At 43.5% G+C, this 23,347-nt stretch overlaps 1 protein-coding gene across 1 annotated transcript in view; it reads left to right on the top strand.

Moving 5' to 3' along the window:
• Positions 1 to 1,515: 1,515 nt before the first annotated feature.
• LOC138809390 (arginase-2, mitochondrial) overlaps positions 1,516 to 23,347 on the top strand; it is a 30,923-nt gene continuing 9,091 nt past the window's right edge. Inside the window, exons 1-3 of the mRNA XM_069995906.1 lie at positions 1,516 to 1,700; positions 2,532 to 2,604; positions 22,720 to 22,897. Coding sequence (XP_069852007.1) covers positions 1,566 to 1,700; positions 2,532 to 2,604; positions 22,720 to 22,897 — 386 coding nt within the window. The 5' untranslated portion in view covers positions 1,516 to 1,565. The remainder of the gene's footprint in view (positions 1,701 to 2,531; positions 2,605 to 22,719; positions 22,898 to 23,347) is intronic.

The following is a 23,347-nucleotide window of genomic DNA, read 5'->3' as shown; positions in this document are numbered from 1 at the left end:
CTTTGAAAAGATCAGTCTGATGATTTAGTTCTGCTCCAGAAGCCAGAGTTTTTGTTTTGTTTTGTTTTAGTTTTCAGTAGTCGAGGAGGCCCTGAGACAATCTGAGCCAGAATCAACTTCAGAAAACATAGTAAAAAGGAAAAATTGGATGTGGTGATAGACAAGAAGTAACTTGGTAAACTAGTGAACTGAATAATCATGATAATGTCAGTGATTGAACCAGGGATTACATCTGATAACCACATTTGAAGGGCTTGTTAAAGCACAGATCACTGATGCCCTGGCCACTAGTTAGTAATTCAGTAACCTTGGGGTTAGGGCTCAGTAATTTGCCTTTGTAGCAAAGGCCCGGATGATATTGATGTTGGTGATGTGGGATCCACTCACAGAACCACTGCCTTACAGTAACATAGTGTGATCCTGCTTTTGCTAAGAGCCCAGTCATCTTTGTTAAAACAACAGAGGGAGACAAGTATCCCCTAAAAATCGAATGTGAATTCTGCGGCTCCTTGGAGTTTTGCCATGGAGACTTCTGAAATGTTTGAGGAGGCGGATAAATTTATATGCCTCTGAAGCAAATCCAGATGCTCCTATATAAACTAATTTGGGCAGGAGGAATAAAGTCCTGTATGTCACAGAGCCACAGGAATGTGGAGTTAAATAGCCCTGCCACTTAAAAAAAATGAGGATGGGAAAGTTATCATTCATCCTGTTTCAATTAAAATAGAGCCTACTTTATAGAATCGTTCAAGTATTGTTTTTAGAACTTGTTTTTATTAAAATATTATTAGTTATTAACATCCAAAGTGGCATTTTCAACTCTCTAGCCTCCTTTGAGAAATGGTTCAACTATGTCGGTATATTTGGTTGGCAATAACCATTGCTCCAGTTATTCAAGAATTGAAAACATCTGGAAGGTAATTGCTTGAAACATCCTAATTTGCCCTTCCAAAATACTTAGGGTAGGTGCTTGTTAATGCTAAGCAGCTTGGCCCAAAAGGTCCCAATCTACCTATAACTGATGTGGAGTTGGGCTGGAAGTAAATGTTTGCAGAACTTTTGAGCTTTGGGATAGAACAAACCAGAAATGTGCTGGCTTGATATAGAGTAGCCAATGGCATGGGGCCGGCCACACCGAGACCCGCATCGCCCAGCCAACGCTTCGGTGAAATTAGTTCATTGAGGGGCGAGCCTTGGTGTGAAGAGCAGCGGTCAGCTCTGGTTCGTTTGACGAGGTTGAATTTGGCGGTAGGAGGACACACCTGTCGGCCCGGTGCCGTGTTTTTATTGGCCAGCCCTTTATTCTAGCCTTGTGTCGTCACTGAAGGGGCGTGTTCTCAGAGAGAACCCAAGCTCCGCGGACGACGCCACCGTGGGCGTGTCTGACTCTGCGGGGACAGTGGGAGGAGCCTACGGGAAGGTGTGTCCGGGGGCTGGTTGGGGGCGTGGGGGCGTGGCCGAGGCGGGGATGACGTCACCAGGCGGCTGGCTCGCTCTAGTAGGTGAGCGGTGCTGCCGTGCGCTGCGGCTCAGTCGCGGGTGAGCTGCGGGGAGTTACCTCCGTCATGGCGCTCCCGGTGCTGTCAGTCGTGTCCGTGCGGAGCAGCCTCTTGCGTACCCTCCGGACTCAAGTGCATTCGGTCAGGAAGAAGTCCGTCCACTCCGTGGCTGTGATCGGCGCCTCCTTCTCTCAGGGACAGGTGAGAGGTGGGACCCGGACTGCAGGGCCGGATTCCTCCAACCCAGAACCCGGAGATCGCGGCGCTGGGGGTGCGAGGATGGGGATCAGCGGCCGAGGGAAGAGCTGAGCCAGCGGGTTCCTGCGGCTGGGCACCGGGAGGGGAGGAGGGGAAGGGATGGAGGGCACGCTTTATGGTGGGGAGGGGAGGTCAGCGCCAGCGAGGGCGGGGGTCCCGCGGCCTCCCGGAAAGCGGGAGCCCGGGGCTCCGAGTTCGGGATGATGCAGGCGAAATCCGCCCGCGTCCCGGCCAGAAAGGGCCGAAAGGAGGGTAGCGCGTGAGTGGGATCAAGGCTCGGACTCTCCTTTCGGAGAGAGAATCAGCCGGGAAAGAAACTGGCGCTGCTCCGGGTCCAGCGGTGGGAGGACGCGAGGGGCTTTGTTCTCGCCTCCGGGAAAGAAATCTGCAGTCGAGGAGGGGCTCACTCGCCCCGGGGGACCGGGTGCCCAGCCACACACGCCCACTACCAGATGCTAACCTACCTCCGTCCTCCTCCTGTGGGGACTCCGTGCCCCGCCCCCAGCCCCCCAGAGGGGTCTCCGAGGGCTAATGTGATTTCAGTCATGGGGGTGGTTTCTCATCGGTCTGTGGAAGAATTTGGTGAAAGGATCAGACCTTTAGTGCTCCATAGATGGTATGGGGCAATGGATGCTCTGATGGGTTTGCAGAGCAATCTGTTAGGAACCAAGGGCAGTATTGCAGGGTTTTGTGTTTTTGTGAAAGTGGTTCCCCCTACACACATACCAGCACCGTCTTCTTTACATCTAACCGTGCTATTTGTGTGATTCACAGAAAAAAAAAGGAGTGGAATATGGCCCAGCTGCCATTCGAGAAGCTGGCTTGCTGAAAAGACTCTCCAGTCTGGGTAAGTGGCTAGATTTTTAGGTGCCACTGCGGTATTGGTGACAGAGCAGTTTGGAGTCTGAAGGGACTCTTGGGAACAGCCTGTTCACACCTCAGGGTCTCAAGAAGTCTTTTGGGAAAAGTTTTGTTTCAAAGAAGAGGGTATTGGGAAGGCAAGGAGATGAGGGAAGGCAGGCTCTGGAACAAGCTGCCACTGAATGCAAGGTGGAGCAGAAAATGTGCCACTGGCACATAGGATCTCTGACACATGTGATCTCTCCCCCTAAAATTCTAGCTTTTCTCAGTTTCAAGATGGTTCTGCGTTTCAATTCACCACTTTCCTCCATTCAAATAATTTCCTTTCTAAGGTGAATAGCTTTGTATTCTTTTCTTTTTTTGAGTTTAGGTGATTGCATAAATTTCACGTTTCACAGTATTGTAGGATAGTGATACTTAAAGCCACAAATACATTTTAACCTTCAAAAGGCAAATTGTCATCATGGTCTATAAAGTTCGTGAATTCTATGAGCTTTGACAATGCAACTATTTTGTTCTACTTCAGGTAGCTTTGTATTCTTGGAAGCAAGACTTAGTTCCTTGTTTCATAAAGGAGGTGACTTGTTAAAAATACAGGCTTGGGCTGGGAATGTGACTTAGTGGTAGAGTGCTTGCCTAGCATGTATGAAGCCCTGGGTTCAATTCCTCAGTACCACATAAATGGAAAAAAGCTGGAAGTGGCACTGTGACTCAAGTGGTAGAGCGTGAGCCTTGAGCAAAAGAAACTCAGGGACAGTGTCCAAGCCCTGAGTTCAAACTGCAGGACTGGCAAAAAAAATAATACAGGCTTGCCTGGTGCTGGTGGTTCACACCTGTAATGCTAGCTACTCAAGAGATCTGAAGATCTGAAGATCTGGTTTTGAAGCCATCCCATAGGAAAAGTCTGTGAAACTCTTCAATTAACCACAAAAAGCTGGAAGTGGAGCTGTAGCTCATGTACTATAAGAACTAGCTTGTAGTAACAAGAGTTCAGGGACAGAGCCCAGGTCCAGAGTTCAAGCCCTAGGACTGGCACCAAAAATTTAAAAGACCAAAAAAACTCCTAGGTTCCTCCATGAGGAGAGTTTGGCTTATTGGATCTGAGGTGGAAACCTGGTAGGTGCATTAGTCTGTAATTAGGATAGTAAATTTGACCAAAGGCGAGTGATATTTCTAGAGTAATGAAAAAGTCTTTTGTACCACAGTGCCAAATTTCATTATCTTTATTTTAGGGAGGTTTCTTTATACCTAACCCAAATGTTTCTAGCTGCCATTTAATCCAATCTTGTTTAGGACTATTTATGGATTTTTTTTTTTCTGGTGCTGTAAATGCAAAATGTGTGGCAGCTGAGTGATCTGGAGATAGAAATAGAATTTGGGTGAAACAGAAATCCCTCCCTACTCTGCTCTAAAATCTGTGCAGTTTATGATAGCATTTAAGGGTCAATCATCTTGCAAAAGCAGGAATAATTAAGTAATAACTGTAGTTGAGGTGGCCTTCCCATCTCTACCTGCATGTGGATATTTTAACAATTACTGAAAGCTCTTCAGTAGTTGAATTTCCTTTCTTAAGAGGATTTCTTCCTGAGTAATGTAACTTCTCCAAGCTCACCATCAAAAATGAAACGTAAACTGGGCACCAATGGCTCACGCCTATAATCCTAGCTACTCAGGCGGCTGAGATCCGAGGATCTCGAGGTTCAAAGCCAGCTCAGCAGGAAAGTCTGTGAGACTCTTATCTCCAATAAACCACTAGGAAGCCAGAAGTGGCGCTGTGGCGCAAGTGGTAGGGTGCTCGCCTTGAGCTGAAGAGCACAAGGACAGCTCTCAAGCTTAGAGTTCAAGCCCCACGACTGACAAAAAGAAAAAAAAAAAAGAGGGGCTGGGAATGTGGCTCAGTGGTAGAGTGCTTGCCTAGCATGCATGAAGCCCTGGGTTCACTTCCTCAGCACCACATAAGCAGAAAAAGCCAGAAATGGCACTGTGGCTCAAGTGATACAGTGCTGGCCTTGAGCAAAAAGAAGCTTAGGGACAGTGCCTAGGCCTAGTTCAAGCCCCAGGACTGGAAAAAAAAAAAAAAAAAAAGAAACTTAAACTGTTGAGATTTAGTAAATTAAGGGTTTTTTTTTTTTTGTTTGTTTGTTTTGTGGTAACAGAGACCAAACTCAGGCCTTATAACATTAGAGGCAAGGGCTCTATACTTGAGCTACACCCTAAACCCTAGTCTAATGGTTTTCTTTTATTTATTTTTTTATTTTTAATATTTTTTGGGTCCGGTCGTGGGGCTTGAACTCTGGGCCTGGGCGCTGTCCCTCAGCTCTTCAGCTCAAGGCTAGCGCTCTACCACTTGAGCCACAGTGCCACTTCCGGCTTTTTTCTTTTTTGCTAATGTGGTGCTGAGGAATCAAACCCAGGGTCTCATGCATGCAAGGCAAGCGCTCTACCACTGAGCCACCTTCCCAGCCCTAATGGTTTTCTTTCAATGTGTCAGGAGGTACATAATTTGTTGGTTTGCTGTGCAGGGGGTGGAGCCCAGGGTCTTGCATGTGCTAGGCAAGCCTCTACTACTAAACTATGTTGCCAGGTCCAGGAATTACCTGAAGGTTTTTACTCCTGTTTATTAATAAACTTAAAATAGCTTGTACTTAAAATAGCTTGTACACAATCTACCTTTTTAAAAATAATCATTTTCCAATCACTGGTAATCACTAAGTTTAAATACTGTATAAATCTCTGCAGCTCATCTAACTATCTGGGCCAGACATTGCTCAAACTGCTGTATTGTCTCCAGATTCTGCCTTAAGAGACTCTGGACAAAAAGCAAGTTCAGCCTCTTAGAGCCCTTTATAGCTCTCAGCTGAGGGAGAGGGAGGGACAAATAACAGCTTCTCTCGAGCTTTATAGACCTGCTTTCCTGTCATAGCTCTTAGTACTTTTCCACTCCAACCTGGGAGACAATCTTCTTGAAATACTATTCCCTGTCCTCCTTCCTCTTTAAACTCCCAACCTCAAGTGATGGCAAAGTTTCAGTCTTTCTTCCATTTTTTTCAAGTATCTTTAGTTATATAATTATGTCCTTACCCTGAATCTGATTGGTAGCCCAGTATCACCAGCTGTCTGAAATAGAATCTCATTGCATATTAATAAGATTGTGGCACTCAGCAGATTTTCAGCACATGGTTTTGGCTAATCTCCTGGAATACTTTGAGAAAAGTACCAAGCAAAGTTTCAGCGCCCTATTCCAAACAGTACCAAAATAACTTAGTTCCTCTGAGCGCTTTCACTTTAGGTTGAATTTCTAGGGAAGGCCTTGAAAAGGTAACTTTAACAAGTCCCTTTGTTGCTTGCCTTTTGCTCTGATGTCACAGCCAGCCTGTGTTCCCATGTCATTATTAAACTTCCTGTTTATACTCCTAGTGAACATATTTGATTTGGTGTCTGAATCTGTTTTTCTGTTTCTCTATTAATATAAAGTATGACTCACAGCTGTCTTGAAGTACTTCCAGGCTCATTTTTCTTAGGAGCCATTTTTAAGTGTATCCATTCACTGTTCTGTATATATAAATTTGTATTCGTATATTTGGTTTTGAGCACTGCTAAGTTTTAGGCACTAGAATTAAACAAAACAAAAAAAATGAAACTCATTCTAAAGGGGGGAATTGGAAATGGATATAAAGCATACAGTAATGCTTAGCTTATAAACAAAAGCAAGGTATGGAGATAGCAAGGTTTGGGGAAGGAATAAGCACTGGAGATATAAAAAGGTGTTGTGTGAGCAGACCACTGAGAAGTAGGGAAAGAACCTAAAGCATATTTGGTGAAAGAGTATTTCAGGCAGAGAGAACAGTAAGTACAAAGACCCTGAGGCAGAATGCAAATGGAAATGTTCAGAGAGCTCTACTCAAGGTTGCTATGCGTGAAGGGGTGGGCCTTCTAAACTCTTAGTTTTCGTCTCTTTTTTTTTTTTTCCTTTTCCCCTCCCTTCCCTTCCCTTCCCCTCACCCCTCTTCTCTTTCTCCTGAAATTTGGGTTCTGGAGATTGAACCCAGGGCCTCAAGCATCCTAGGCAAGTACTCTATCACTTGAGTTATGCCCCGGTCCTCTCCATTTTTAAAAAAGAAGGCTGAAATCTTGTGTTTTTATGGACAAAACTGAATTGTTTCAGAACAGTGTATAATGATGGCAGTGAAAATGGTAGAACAGAACCTCTAAAAATTCTTTCACAAAAGGAATAGAACGTGGGTAAACATTGCCAGAATCAGTCTTTTTACAACTCTGGAAATAAAAGCTTGCAGCAATCTGGGGATAATTTATTCAAGAAAAAAGTCTGAAAGCCACATATAGTGCATGCCTGCAATCCTACCACTGAGGAGGCCGAGGAAGGAGGCTTCCCAGTGCTAAGCCAGCTGTGCTACATAGCTGAGATCCTATTCCAAAAAAAAAAGAAAAACGGAGCTGGGAAGGTAGCTCAGTGGTAGAGTGCTTGCCTTGCATGCATAAGGCCCTGGGTTCAATTCCTCAGCACCACATAAACAGATAAAGCTGGAAGTGGCACTGTGGCTCAAGTGGTAGAGTGCTAGCCTTGATCAGAAGAGCTGAGGGACAGGCCCAAAGTTCAGGCCCCATGACTGACCAAAAAAAAAAAAAAAAGAAAAGAAAAACAAAGACAATAGAGCTTCAACCGGAATATCAAGCATTGTGACATTTTAATTTTTTTTTTCCCTATGCCACTGCTCAGTGGTACCCTTGAAAACCAAGAGCCACCAATTACAGTGAAAATGGGTATGTGGCTTAGTGGTAGAGTGCTTGCCTAGCATGCATGAAGCCCTGGGTTCAATTCCTCAGTACTACATACATAGAAAAAGCTGGAAGTGGTACTGTGGCTCAAGTGGTAGATAGCTAGCCTTGAGCAAAAGAAGCTCAGGGACAGTGCCCAGATCCTGAGTTCAAGCTCCAGGACCAGCACACGCACACGCACACGCACACGCACACGCGCGCACACACACACACACACACACACACACACACACGAAAAGTAGACATTACCATCTGATCCAGTAATTATATTTATTTCTGTGTATATACTCAAGAGAATTGAAGTACCACATGCTTATAGCAGCGTTTTTGTTTTACAATGCCAAAAGTGTTTACTGGTGAATGGATTATAAAAATATGGGATAGGGCTGGGAAGATGGCTCAGTGCTTGCCTTGCACACATGAGGCCCTGGGTTCGATTCCTCAGCACCACATAAGCAGAAAAAGCCGGAAGTGGTGCTGTGGCTCAAGTGGTAGAGTGCTAGCCTTGAGCTGAATAGCTGAGGGACAGCGCCCAGGCCCAGAGTTCAGGCCCCACTGCTGACAAAAAAATAAATAAAATATATATGATATATACATGCAATGAAATATTATTCAGTCTAAAAAGGAAAAGAAATTCTGACATGTGCTGTATTATGGTAAGTGAAACAAAAAGTACTACACGATTCACTTATGTAAGATTTCTAGGTTAACACTGAGAAACAGTAGAATGGTGGTTGAAACTTAATGAGGAAGGAAAAATGGGTAATTATCTAATGGGTATAGTATTTTGGTTTTGCAAATGAATTCTGGCTATAGATGGTGGTGATGGTTACTGTGAATATACCGAATGCTACAGAACTTTACATTTAATGAGCAAGATACTAAAATGTATGGGTTGACGACATGGCTCAAGTGGTAGGAGCAACTTGCCTAGCAAGCGGGAGCTCTGCTTTTAAACTTCATTAAAGCATAACTATATGTGTGATGTATATTAGAACAAGAAAGGTCAGTTGAAGTTCTAGTTTCTTAGGCACATGAGTGCTATGTTTAAATTTTTTTCAATTTGTTTAGTATATTGTTTTGATCTGTGAAAAGCTGAGAATAAAAAAAAGGGGGGGCAGGTACCGATGGCTGTAATCCTAGCTACTCAGGAGGCTGAGATCTGAGGATCGAGGTTCAAAGCCAGCCTGGGCAGGAAAGTCCATGAGACTCTTATCTCCAATAAACCACCAGAAAACCGGAAGTGGCGCTATAGCTCAAGTGGTAGAGTGCTAGCCTTGAGCTGAAGAGCTGAGGGACAGTGCTCAGGCCCAGCGTTCAAGCCCTATGACCGACAAAAAAAAAAAAAAAAAAAAAAAAAAAAGCAATAGAGCAAGGGAAGGAAGGAGAGATAATGGGAGAATTAATTTTTCCTTGTATTCCTCAGAGAATGAGTCCAATCCTAGCATTAGAGAAGATAATGTATAGGAGCCTAAAATGACAGTGGCATAAAAATAATTTATTTCCATCTCCAAAACAATCTGGAGAAAGTACTCTAGACTGGCTTGGCAGCTCTGCCCTTCTGACCTAGATTCTTGTGCTATCATAAGGCCTGTATTCAACGATCACAGATGGTTGTAGCCTCACTTCTGGCAGCAGTATAGATGGGTTAAGAAGGGCACAGGTAGTTTTTCTCTTTTCAAGAAATTGCTGGAGGTCACTTCCGCTTATCCTGTTGGCCAGAGCTGGTCACATGGCCACACCCAGTTTCAAGAAATGCTGGTGAGTTCATTCTAAGAATCATGTTCCCAGCTACCAGGCTCCTCTTTGTGGAGGGGAATGAGACTGGATACAAGCCATATCATCTCCCTGTACTCTAGATCCTTCTTTCTGCCTTCTTACTTAGCATGCTGGCTCCAGTAGTTATCCCATCTTTTCCCCCATAACTCAACTTTCTTTAACCTGTCCCTTCAATAATTAAGTATGCAGTTTACCCGCTTGCTACTCCCTTGGCCTTCTCAGCCTCTAGCTATTACTTTGTTTTCCAACAGAGCCACCTTCTTGGCTTCCTTACTGTCCTTTACACTTGAATTTGCTATCTTGTGGATTAGTGGACCATCGTTGGAATAAACTGGTTTTGCACAGTAGATACCGGGTAAGAGTGCTTGCCTTGTATGCATGAGGCCCTGGGTTTGATTCCTCAGTGATACATAAGCAGAAAAAACAGAAGTGGCACTGTGGCTCAAGCGGCCGAGCACTAGCCTTGGGATGAAGAGCTGAGGGACAGCGCCCAGGCTCAGAATTCAGACCCCATGACCGACCAAAAAAAAAAAAAGAAAGTCTTAAAACTTAACTCCCAAACCACTATCATACCTAATATAAGTTAATACCAAATATGCAGTGTTGGGTGATCTTCCAATAAAGGTGGTGGAGAAAGTAAAAAGCTTTTTTATTGAATGATCATTAAACCAGAATGTGATCAACAGGAATCTGCTAAGAGACTACAGAGACAGAATGCTTCCCTTTTTATTTAGCCAAGAGGGTCCTGTTCCATATATGCAAGATAGTCCCCAGGATGGAGAACCCAACAGGACCTTTCATCAAAGTGCATCTCTCATGGAAAGAGGAGTGTTAAAAGTCGGCTTTACCAGGAGGGGAAACAAATTCTTCATATCTTATTTGCAAATTGGAGTGGGGCACTCATTCCCTGTATTCAAGATATTTGTATAAGAATTTAGGTTATCCTTGACCATGTAATTGTAACCCCTCTGTACAGTATTTTCACAATTAAAAAAAGGAAAAAAATTAATCAAAGATATAAAAAAAGGCATCTAGGTTATTTGCAGAATTTTTGTTTGAATTCTGAAAGTCATTCCTAGGTGTCTTCTGCATTTCTTCCTCTTTTCTTTTTGGTTCAAACTCAATACCTGATACTTTCGCTCATTGGCTAGCGCTCCACCAACTGAGCCACACCTTCAACCCCTCCTTTTCTATTCTTTTTGTTCCTCTCTCCCCACTTCTCTTCTCTTCTCCTTCCCTTTCTTTTTCTGCAGTTCTGTTTCATAGGTGGTATTGTATCATTGCATAAGAAATGATATTATCTGCCACTGAATATTGCCTAGAATTGAAACATTAACTTATCACTTTCAGCATGATAGTCACTAATACCTCAATGCCAACATGTCTAAAACTGTCACTTTTACTTTGTGATAAGGTCTCTTTTGCCTAGGCTGGCTTGGGCTCAAGTGATCCTCATCCTTTAGCCTCTGGGACAGTTGAGTGTCATGGTACTGGCACCGTTCTTGTGTCAGATGGTATCAGAGCCAGAAAGCTGGAGTCAGTCATTTAGCTTGCATCTGGAACTATTGAGTCTATTCTCCCTGTCTTCCTTATTTCCCAGTGGAGTTCCTTTCCTACCCAACCCATTTGCTCCCTGAACAGGAATGTAGCTCTGAGGTAATATGCTTGCCTACTATATGTAAGACCTTAGGTTTGATCTCTGAGCACTGCTCTAAAAAAAAAAAAAAAAAACTAGGGGCTAGGCATCGGTGGCTCACACCTGTAATCCTAGCTACTCAGGAGGCTGAGATCTGAGGATCGAGGTTCAAAGTGAGACTCTTATCTCCAATAAACTACCAGAAAACCAGAAGTGGCATTGTGGCTCAAGTGGTAGAGCACTTGCCTTGAGCTGAAGAGCTGAGGGACAGCACCCAGGCCCAGAGTTCAGGCCCCACAACCGACAGAAAAAAAAAATTGGGGGCTGGGAATGTGGCTTAGTGGTAGAATGCTTGTCTTTCATGCATTAAGCCCTGAGTTCAATTCCTCAGTACCACATAAAACAGAAAAAGCCAGAAGTGGCATTGTGACTCAAGTGGTAGAGTGCTAGCTTTGAGCACAGAGAGGCTCAGGGACGGTGCCCAGGCCCTGAGTTCAAGCCCCAGAACTGGCAAAAAAAAAAAAAAAAAAAGTAGGTCTATAATGTAGATTTATCACTTCCTTACTTGAAAACCATTGATCTCTACTGCATTTAGGATCTAGACCTTGCCCCTAAACATGCTTCATTTCTCCACTCTTTTCATGCACTCTAGTCAGGAATAGTGTGTAGGACTAAAGATACTATGTGACCTTTCTGTAAGTACTTTCTTCCCTTTTATTACTGGCCTGTGCCTTCAAGACTCAGCTATTGCCTCTCTGAGAAGTGCTCCTGTCTTTTTCCTTTTCCTCTGGCTTTTGTTCCCAACACATCTTGTGCACAGCTATTAGAACAAACAGATGGATCCAATGGACTGGCTCCTTCCCTGCCTGTACTCACTAGGCAGGGAAGGCTGCAACCATACCTGGTCTTTGGATCCTCAGGACTTAGTTGAGTACTAGGCATGTTAGGAACATAGTACCCTTCTTCCTTGTTGAAGGAAGTCAAAAGGCAGAGCATCTCGGCTTTCTCATGTAACTCCATTTCCATCATGACTCATGGGATTCTCTCAGATCACTCTCAAAATGATCTGATCTGCTACTCAGAAGCCACTGTTTTCCTAGATTTTGTGTGTAAGTGCATGCTTGCTGGTCCTGGGGCTTAAACTTAAGGCTTGGGTGCTGTCCCTAAGCTTTTTTTTTGGGGGGGGGCTGAGATTCTTTGCTCAAGGCTAGAGTCACAGTTCCACCTTCAGTTTTTTGGTGTTTAACTGGAAATGAGTCTCACCAACTTTCCTACCCAGGATGATTTTGAATGCTTCTCAGAATTTCAGCCTCCTGTGTATTCCCTAGTACGTATCAAGCCACAGTGCCTGGCTTGTTTTCTGATTTTTAAGAATACATGACTCAAAGATAACTGTCACCTCTCTAAATTGATCTCTTGCATTCATCCAAGCTCTATCTGTCTATATCTATCTATCTATCTATCTATCTATCTATCTATCTATCTATCTATCTATCTATCTATCTATCTTTCTCTCTAATCTCTATCTGTCTGTCTGTCTATATCTATCTAATCTCTATCTATCTATCTATCTATCTAATCTATCTATCTATTTTAGTTGGTTGTGGGCCTTGAACTCTGGCCCTGAGCACTGTCCCTAAACTCTTCAGTTCAAGGACAGTCACTTCTTGTTTTCTGGTGGTTAACTGAAGACTCTCAGGACTTATCCGGCCTGGGCTGGCTTTGAACCTTGATCCTCAGATCTCAGCCTCCTGAGTAGGATTAGAGGCATGAGCCACCAGCACTCAGCCAAAACATATTTTTGAAACCAGATATGATTTCCTTCATGGACGGCTGATTTCCAGTTAGCCAGGTGCTACATAATTCCTTTAATATACAAAACAGCATGATTCAGAGGCAGCCTCTAGGAGATTTCTGTGGTTGGTTTAAACGAACTCTTTTGGTATTGAAGATGGTAATGCTCACAAGTAAAGAAGATAGAACCATCCTGGTTTCTTCCCCCATTGCAACAGAGAACCATTGAAGAGAAAAAGAAGTTAACAGGGGCTGGGAAGGTGGCTCAGTGGTAGAGCGCTTGCCTTGCATGCATGAGGCCCTGGGTCTGATTCCTCAGCACCACATAAACAGAAAAAGCCCGAAGTGGCACTGTGGCTCAAATGGTAGAGCGCTAGCCTTGAGCTGAAGAGCTGAGGGACAGCGCCCAGGCCCAGAGTTCAGGCCACAAAACCAACCAAAAAAAAAGTAACCATTTTTTTTTTAATGTGTCACAATGTCACAAGTTTTGTCACAGCAGGGTATGACATTGTAATTAGACTTTCAGAAAATTAAGTGTTCCTAAAGCTGGGAGCTGGTGGCTCACACTTGTAATCCTAGCTACATAGGAGGATTGAAGTTCAAAGCCAGCCCGGGTAGGAAAGTCCATGAGACTCTTATCTTCCATAAACCACCAGAAAACAGGAAGTGGTGCTGTGGCTCAAGTGCTAGAGCTCTCGCCTTAAGCTGGAGAGCTCAAGGACAGCGCTCAGGTCCAGAGTTCAAGTCCTAGGACTGGCCAAAAAAAAAAAGAAAGAAAAAGAAAATTAGTGTTTCTAGAGTTAGTTTCCCAGCCTTTATGGTCCTTGATCAGAAACATGGAAATTTTAAGCTGAACTTAGAGCTATTTAAGTGAGAAATCAGTGTGCCTACATGTGCTGCTTTCAGTAGTTATATTACAATAGGTTGGAAAGTCTTGTGTTACAACATCCATTTCAAGGAAAAAGGAAGGGTAGAGAAAAATCACCAAGATGCTTCATCCAGTTGTAATCTGCATGTACTTCCCTAGTATGCATCAAACCCTTATAGGCTTAGAAACAGAACTTGCTAGAGACTGATTTCTTCTGGGAAGTCTGGGGCAGATAAGGAATTTTTTCCGTTGTAGACAGTGTAGCACATAGCTAAGGCCATGTAGGGTGTACTCTGTTTTGAGGTTCCTGGGCACTCAGGATGTGGCATGGGATCTGGCAAAGTTGTGTCACCAGTCTGATGTGTCTCGATTTGAGTCTTTCTGGAACAAGGTCAAGCATGTGTGTGTGTGTGTGTGTGTGTAACAAGGTCAAGCGTGTGTGTGTGTGTGTGTGTGTGTGTGTGTAACAAGGTCAAGTGTGTGTGTGTGTGTGTGTGTGTAACAAGGTCAAGTGTGTGTGTGTGTAACAAGGTCAAGCGTGTGTGTGTGTGTGTGTGTGTGTGTCTGTGTAACAAGGTCAAGTGTGTGTGTGTGTGTCATGGGGCTTGAACTCTAGGCCTGGGCACGGCCCTGAGCTCTTCAGCTCAAGGTGAATGCTCTACCACTTGAGCCCACAGCGCCACTTCCAGTTTTCTGGTGGTTTAGTGGGAATAAAGAATATCACAGACTTTCCTGCCCAGGCTGGCTTTGAGCCACGATCCTCTCTGATCTCAGCCTCCTGAGTAGCTAGGATTACAGGGGTGAGCCACTGGTGCCTGGCTGGTCAAGCATAATTTTTAAGAATCCCATGCTATAGAGTAGTACTGATCTCTAAGATGACTGTCTTCCTCTGTTAGATAATGGAAAGAATGAAGGGTTGTATGTATCTTAACAGGATTTTTTGGTTTTCAGAGCAGCTCAATAGGCTTACTCTGAATGAGGGGGAAAAGTGGTTCTGTTAAGAACTCCTTGCGGGGCTGGGAAGATGGCTCAGTGGTAGAGCGCTTGCCTTGCATGCCTGAGGCCCTGGGTTCGATTCCTCAGCACCACATAAGCAAAATGAAAAAAGCCGGAAGTGGCGCTGTGGCTCAAGTGGTAGAGCACTAGCCTTGAGCTAAAGAGCTGAGGGACAGCGCCCAGGCCCAGAGTTCAGGCCCCACGACCAGACCCCCACCCAAAAAAAAACCCCCAAAAAACTCCTTGCCTCCACTTCTGCCAGTATGAGAACCTAAAACCATGCTGCTGGGTGCCATCAGTTGAAGCTGCCTCTGCCTAAGCTAGAAGTGCTTTAGAGGGCTGACCTATTTGGTTTAGAGGGATATAGTACTAAGCCTGTTTTCAGACAATGATACCATCTGTGCTCCTCAGACAAGGATAGATGTAACTGGAGGACCAATTAGCAAGAAACATATAGCTGGTATTGCAAGTCATTTAGGATATTATTTGGATTTTTTTTTTTTTGTCTTGTCGGTGGTGGTGCCTGAACTCAGGGCCTGGGCACTGTCCCTCAGCTCTTTAGCTCAAGGCTAGCACTTTATCACTTGAGCTACAGCACCACTTCCAACTTTTTCTGCTTATGTGGTGCTATGGAATCGAGCCCAGGGCCTCATGCATGCAAGGCAAGCACTCTACCACTGAGCCATCTTCCCAGCCCCTGGAACTAAATTTTTTTTAGTGTTTTTTTATTTTTAAACTCAAGGATCATATTCATGCAAAGGCATCTAATAATACCATGTTTATATCATTTGATCTTGTGGCTAACTCTGGTGTGTGATAAACATGTCTAAAATGACTGGCCTTGGATCTCCAGTTTCCATCTTTCAGTCCCCAGTGACCCTATCTGCGCTCTCTTTCTCAGCCCTGGTCTTCACTGCCTGGCAGAACACCTGTCTGGTTCAGAGTAACAGGAGAGCAGATGAGGAGGAAGGATATGAAGAGGGCTGAATGGATCAAGCCTTTAGACTGTGAGGAAAAGTGAACTAGAACAAGTGTCTACTTGAATGATAACGCTTTCTTTTCCTAATGTACCAAACTTATTTTGGTGATGCGGTCTAGGTAGTGGAAGTGATTTTTAGATTTCTGGAAAACATATATTTCTGGAGGGTTGGGCTGTTCTGCTTCTTCACCACAGTTATCGATAAGTACACTTGTGTTTTTTGTTCCATTCCATTGTTCCATTCCAATGGAGCCTAGAGAGGTTTATCAAGGCCAAGGTAAGATCTGGGCCTGAAAGACAGAGTAGTTTTTTTTTTTTTTTTAATTTTTTGTCGGTCATGGGGCTTGAACTCTGGGCCTGGGTGCTGTCCCTCAGCTTTTTAGCACAAGGCAAGTGCTCTACCACTTGAGCTACAGCACCACTTCTGGTTTCTTGATGGTTAATTGGAGATAAGTGGCTCATGGACTTTCCTGCCTGGGCTGACTCTGAACTGAGATCTTTAGATCTCAGCCTCCTGGGTAGCTAGGACTATAGGCATGAGCCACTGGCACCCATCAAGATCAGAGTAGTTTTCTATGTATTTTATTACCAGCCTTTTGGCAAAAAGCAATGAGAAAGACCGTGCCAGCGCAGAGAGCCCAAATGAAATCTAAGAGCCCTTTCAAATTGGTTCCAAATTTGACCTAAGGGCTTCCTTGAAGTTTCAGGCTCATTCTATCCTACAATACCTTTTTAAAAATAAATTTTTATGTATTATCTTATATTAGTTTGTAATACAGAGAATTCTCTGCATGTCTACGATGTGTTCCGATCAATCTCATTCCTTCTATCATTCTTCCTTTCCCCCTTGCCAGAACAATTTCAACAGGTTTCCTTGTTCTATTTTTATGGTTGATAACAACCTATTCATGCAATGCTTGTTTATAAGAACAAGCAGCCATGGAACACTGGTCTCAACCTGACCTAGATCTGCACATGAGGTGACCTGAAGCATCGAGTTAAGAGAAGAGGATAGGCTCTGTGAAGCATGGCAGACATAATGTTCTAAGATTGTTTAAGAACAAGCTCGTTTCATGCGCCATCTGAATTGTAAGAATTTTCTACAGCACTTTGATAAATAGCTTTATTATTACACAGTTCATCTTGCTCTTACAAAAAAACACAAACTAGCCTTCAGCCTCACTGCTCATCAGAAATTGCAGCCTATATGTTACAATTCACATACTCTGCAACCTTTTTTTTTTTTTGGGTCCAGTCATGGGGCCTGAACTCTGGGCATGGGTGCTGTCCCTCAGCTCTTCAGCTCAAGGCTAGCACTCTACCACTTGAGCCACAGCGCCACTTCGGCTTTTTTCTTTTTGCTTATGTGTTGCTGAGGAATCGAACCCAGGGCCTCAGGCATGCAAGGTAAGCGCTCTATCACTGAGCTACTACACTGCCTGCATATTCAGGTTTGTCATTCATGTTAAAATAATCAACTTTTGTCAGTATGGCATGTATATTTCTTCATGTATATTGTTTTTTCTTTTGACTTTTGCTTACCCTTTAGAAACCAATCTTGGGTCATATTCTACTAGTCAGTCCTTTGGGGGCTTCAATGCTTTCAACTCAGTTGGTATTGTTGGAGAAAGCTCTTAAGAAGCTACTTCAGGATGACATATGATAATGAACTGGAATAACGTTTAGGTAATCTCGGAGCAATATAGACTTTGCTTTTTGTTTTTGCTTCTTCACTCAAGGCTTGAGCCCTACCACTTGAGTCATACCTCCACCTCTGCCATTTTGCTGGCTAATTGGAAATAACAGTCTCAGGTTTATCAACTGGGTTGGATTTGAACCTCCATCTTCAGATCTCAGCCTCCTAAATAGCTAGGCATGAGCCACCTGTGCCAGCAGCTTTAATATTTTAAATTCTTTCTTAAAAGATTATCACAGTAGGGCTGGGAAGGTGGCTCAGTGGTAGAGCGCTTGCCTTGCATGCCTGAGGCCCTGGGTTTGATTCCTCAGCACTACATAAGCAAAAAGAAAAAAGCCGGAAGTGGCGCTGTGGCTCAAGTGGTAGAGCGCTAGCCTTGAGCTGAAGTGCTGAGGGACAGTGCCCAGGCCCAGAGATCAGGCCCCACGACTGGACCGCCCCCCCCCAAAAAAAAGATATCACAGTAGAATAAAAAATACTTGCTATGGTGCAGATTGCTAGCTGCCCACCACAATCCACATGCATCCTCATTTATTTACATTAGATAGGCCTGAATTTTCCACCAATTATGTGAATAGAAGTGATGTGCCATTTTGAGGGCCAGGGCCCTTAAAGAGATGTGCCTTCTCTGCTGCTTTTTCCCTTCCTGCTATCTTGAACCAGGGGGAAGCTATCCTTAGCCACACAGAGGGTAAAGCTCTAGGAATGGCAGAGCCACTGACCGTTAATCATTGCAGAGGAAAGCATTCTACCTACTTGGAATATCTGGACTGGGTACTCTGGATGTCAAGAGTTAAAGAGTTTGAGCCCTCACTTTGGGTAGTTTGCTACAGCAACTTAGATTATTCTTACCGACAATCTTATGTTTATAGATAAAGACTTATGAGGAAATAGCATTTAGGCCTGAGGAATAGGATGTAGACCGTTACTCACTGTCACAAAGATTTTCTGTTTTCATAAGGGAAGAGGGTAAAACAACACACAGAAAAAGTGCAGCTATAAATTTTACTTAAAAGGATCCTTTCTTGACTGCTTCAATCCTCAGTGGACTCCCTGACTCCTTTAGAACTCAATGGCACTTGTAAAATAGAGCAGAGTTGAGTCATACAGGTTACTCAGGGAGGACCTCTCAGATTGTGCAGTGTGGCCTTCAGCTTTGTAGATCGAGAAACATAAGGCAGAGTTCATCAGGCTTTCATGGCCAAGAGACTATGCTAATAAAGCATACTGGATCACCAAAAATGCCTATGCATAATTCTGTTTGAGCACATACCGTCTGGAAGCAGCATCTGGAAACCAAAGTGAGAAACCAATAGAAATCAGAGTAAATAGAACTGAGTAATCTTCAGAGAATCCATCATCCAGGCTGTGAGTTAACCTGTGAGTTAACTTCTTTTCTGTGTGGTGGTGAGAATCAAACCTACGGCCTTACACATGCTGAACATTCTACCACAGGGCTGAATTCCCAGTCCAAGAGTTGCACATTTAATGACTAAATCCTTTCTCTGAAATTCAGTCCTTCTTCCTTGGAGTACTGCTGTAATATTGCCAGGTTCTGTTTAACCCTAGTGTAGCTTTCTGATAAGTAAATGCAAGTGAGCAGAGTACTGTTTTCAGTCACACTTATCTGAGTCTACATCCTAGTCATCCTAGTTTCTATGACTGGACTTGTGTGTTATATAAGCTGTCCTTTATCTTATCCACTGGAACTTCCCCCTTTATTATATTAACCCTATTAGGATATATTTATATCAAACAAAGTGCTTGGTAAGTAGTCTGCAAAGGTAAATATTAACATTATTTATATATTATAAACCTTTTGTAATATACTTTCAGAAGCACTAGACATGTTCTAATTTTTTTTTTTTTTTTGGGTCCGGTCATGGGGCCTGAACTCTGGGCCTGGGCGCTCTCCTTCAGCTCTTCAGCTCAAGGCTAGCACTCTACCACTTGAGCCACAGCGCCACTTCTGGCTTTTTTTTTTTTTTTTGCTTATGTGGTGCTGGGGAATTGAACCCAGGGCCTCAGGCATGCAAGGCAAGCGCTCTACCACTGAGCCACCTTCCCAGCCCTGTTCTAAATGTTTTAAATCAAGTAAGAATCTAAAGCTTAATGTCATTTTTAAGGAGATTGCTGAAGTATGGAAAATCTCCTTAGAATCTGTGCAGTTCCTACTTTAATTTTTGTGCTAGGCCTAGGCCTGAACTCAAGACCTGGGTGCTAACCCTGAATTGTTTTTTTGTTTTGTTTTTGGCTCAAGGCTAGTGCTCTACCACAGCTGTGTCTGGCTTTTTAGTGGTTAATTGGAGATAAGTCTCACAAACTTTCTTGTCTGGCCTGGCTTGGAACTGCAGTCCTCAGCTCAGCCTTCTGAGTAGGTAGCTAGGATACAGGAATGAGCCACTGGCATCTGGTTTCAAACGATTTTTTTTTTTTTTAATCCGGTCATGGGGCCTGAACTCTGGGCATGGGCGCTGTCCCTCAGCTCTTCAGCTCAAGGCTAGTGCTCTACCACTTGAGCCACAGCACCGCTTCCAGCTTTTTTCTTTTTGCTTATGTGGTGCTGAGGAATCGAACCCAGGGCCTCATGCATGCAAGGCAAGTACTCTACCACTGAGCCACCTTCCCAGCCCAGTTTTTTTTTTTTTTTGTAATTTGGTAGTACACATTTGTCTAGCAAGTGTGAGGTCTTGGGTTCAAGTCCCAATGCTAAAAAAATAAACTGAGACTTTTATAGATGTTTTCTCTTCCACTGTCTTTGGCTTATTGTCATATTCTTTTTCTTATATACTTGCACTTCCTTCTCTCCTTTAGTCATCTGCATTTCTCTGATTTGGGGGCTTTTATGATGATCTTTCATAGCACAACAGATAAAGAATTCTAGCTGCAGGTACACTTTTGAGAATAGGAAAAGGTTTTCTGTTTTGCTTCCAACATGCCTTTTTTGTGATACATTGATTAATCTTAATGTTCCAGATCATTTTTGGCCTTTATAGGTTTATGTTCCACGTTACTGCTTCTTAAATTTTTACATTCTCTCAGAAATTTTGCTTTGGATTGAATTTGGGTTCAAGAGAAAAATTCAAAATTGTGCAATCTGAAAAAATGATGAATCCATGTTGGTATTAATCCACATCTTTAATGAATGAATATTCAGATGTATGGTGTCATATCATATCATACCATGTCACTCCAACATTTCCCACCTACACCCCCCCCCCCAAAAAAAAAAAAGACATACCAAATCTAGATACTAGTTTGGGAACTAGGGAATCTAACATTTAATTCCCTGATTCAGATCCTCATCCTAAATGTAGGTGGGAAAACATGCAAAGCTGTCAGATATATTGCTAGTGCTTAATGCATTACAACCAGGAGATATTTTGCGGGGAGACAATCTACAAAGTAAATAATATGAAATTTTGAGCCAGAAGACTTAGACATAGATCTTAATTCTGGCACTTAGCAGCTATGTGGCTTCTTCAGGCAGATTACCTCTCTGTGCTTCTGGTTCCTCACACCTGTAATTCTAGCCATTTGAGGGGCTGAGATTGGGAGGAGGCAGAGGACAGACTGGGCAGAGACATTTGCAAAACCAACTTCTCAATGGAGAGGTGGATGTGGCAGTACATTCATCTTACTAGGACAAGAAGCTTAACAGGCAGATCATGCCCAGGTGAACACACAAGTAGGAAGCAAGACACTAACTCCAAAACAAAAAGCAAACCCCAGCAAATAACCAGCTGGAGGTGTAGCTTAGCACCATGAACCACCACTTAGAAAACAGAAGGCCCAGAGTAAAACCCAGTGACACACACACACACACACACACACACACACACACACACACACACACACACACACACACACACACACACACACACACACACACACACACACACACACACACACACACACACACACACACACACACACACACACACACACACACGTTATGCAGCCAGGCACCGGTGGCTCATGCCTGTAATCCTAGCTACTCAGGAGGCTGAAGTCAGAGGATCACGATTCAAAGCCAGCCAGGGTAGGAAAGTCTGTGAACTCTTTTCTCCAATAAACCACCAGAAAACTGGAAGTGGCGCTATAGCTCATGTGGCAGAGTGCTTGGCTTGAGCTAAAGAGCTGAGGGACAGCGCTCAGGCCCAGAGTTCAAGCCCCACGACTGACAAATATATATATTATGCAGTTGTAACAGTGCTTAGAAAATAAGAATTTTTTTTGGGGGGGGGAGGTTGGTCTGGTCGTGGGGCCTGAACTCTGGGTCTGGGCACTGTCCCTCAGCTCTTCAGCTCAAGGCTAGCACTCTACCACTTGAGCCACAGCGCCACTTCCGGCTTTTTTTTTCCTTTTTGGCTTATGTAATGCTGAGGAATCGAACCTAGGGCCTCATGCATGCAAGGCAAGCGCTCTACCACTGAGCCACCTTCCCAGCCCAGAAAATAAGAAATATGGGGCTGGGAATATGGCTTAGTGGTAGAGTGCTTGCCTAGCATGCATGAAGCCCTGGTTCAATTCCTCAGTATCTCATAAACAGAAAAAGCTGGAAGTGGTATAGCTCAAGTGATAGAGTGCTAGCTTGAGTAAATGAAGCTCAGGGACAGTGCCCAAGCCCTGAGTTCAAGCTCCAGGACTGGCCAAAAATAAAAATAAAAAATAAAGGTTAATTGAGTATAGGCAGAAGTTAGAAAACAAGATGACTGAAGGTTATTTTTAGTCATTATTGCCATAATGACTAATTTTATCAATCCCAACAAATTTGAGTCCATTATGTGCAGAAACAAAAGTATGTAAACTTCTGTATTTTTAATATTCTTGTAAAATATCCTCAGTAAATTCTTCTGAATGTTAAAAAAAAAATAAAAAAAAAAGGTTAAGAAAAAGTGCCTTGTAAATAATCAGTAAATATTAGATATTTCTTTAAGTATGCTTTAGGTCCTCTGTATTTTAGAAAAAAATGAGCCAGGTGCTGGTGGCTCTCACCTGTAATCCTAGTTACTCAGGAGGCTGAGATCTGAGAGTCACGGTTCAAAGCCAGCCTGGGCAGGGAAGTCCATGAGACTCTTATCTCCAATTAATTTTCCAGAAAACTGGAAGTGGCACTGTGGCTCAAGTGGTGGAGTGACTGCCTTGAGCTGAAGAGCTCAGAAACAACAATAATACCCAGGCCCACCCAGAGTTCAAGTCGCGCGAACGACAAAGAAGGGAAAAAGAAAAAACTTGAGAATTTCTGTATTTTTCTTCTAAAGTAACAATACTTATTTTTCTTTAAATCCTGTTGCTTATTCTGGTACATTACTTGTTTCCCTTTTTAGTGATTGTTAGGTTTATATGAATAAGTTAGAGTTTTACTGTCCAAAATCTAGTTTGTGCAAAACAGTATCCATGATATGGGTAATTTAGATGATCCTGCCAGTCATGTGACATTTTGAATTGTACTGTGACAATATGAGTATGGCATGTACTTTGTCACAAGTTCCTATTGTGATCCAGGCCAGTAGGAGTTGGAATACAACTTATTTTGCCATCATTTGTTTCCAGGCTGCCACCTAAAAGATTTTGGAGATTTGACTTTTACTCCAGTCCCCAAAGACGATCTCTACAACAACCTCATAGTGAATCCACGTTCTGTGGGCCTTGCCAACCAGGAACTGGCTGAGGTGGTTAGTAGAGCAGTATCAAGTGGCTATAACTGTGTCACTGTGGGAGGAGACCACAGGTAAGCTGGAAGCCATGAATTACATATTCCTTTGGGTTGACCTCAGTCTCCTCACTTACAGAATTTTTAATGCATGCTGCACATATCATCAGTGTTTTAATGTCTAAGATCATGAGCTGCTGGAGGTACTATGTGGACTGCTTTAATACACTGTCTGGTAAGAGGATGTGCATTCAACACAGCAAGTGCAGAGGGAGCTGACGCAATGGTTTTAGTCACTTTGTTAAATGCTATCTCCTGGAAAGTTCTTGGGAGACTGTCTTTAAGACTTTCATTTAGCTGTTTTGGAGAATTAAGATTCATCAAGCCGGGCGCTGGTGGCTCACACCTGTAATCCTAGCTACTCAGGAGGCTGAGATCTGAGGATCGCATTTCAAAGCCAGCCAGGGCAGGAAAGTCCCTGAGACTCTTATCTCCACTCAGAAAACCGGAAGTGGTGCTGTGGCTCAA

This window comes from Dipodomys merriami, unplaced genomic scaffold (genome assembly GCF_024711535.1).
Source record: "Dipodomys merriami isolate MVZ:Mamm:240054 unplaced genomic scaffold, mDipMer1.0.p SCAF_497, whole genome shotgun sequence".
Classification (NCBI taxonomy): Eukaryota; Metazoa; Chordata; class Mammalia; order Rodentia; family Heteromyidae; genus Dipodomys; species Dipodomys merriami.
This window is presented reverse-complemented; position numbering and strand designations above follow the sequence as displayed.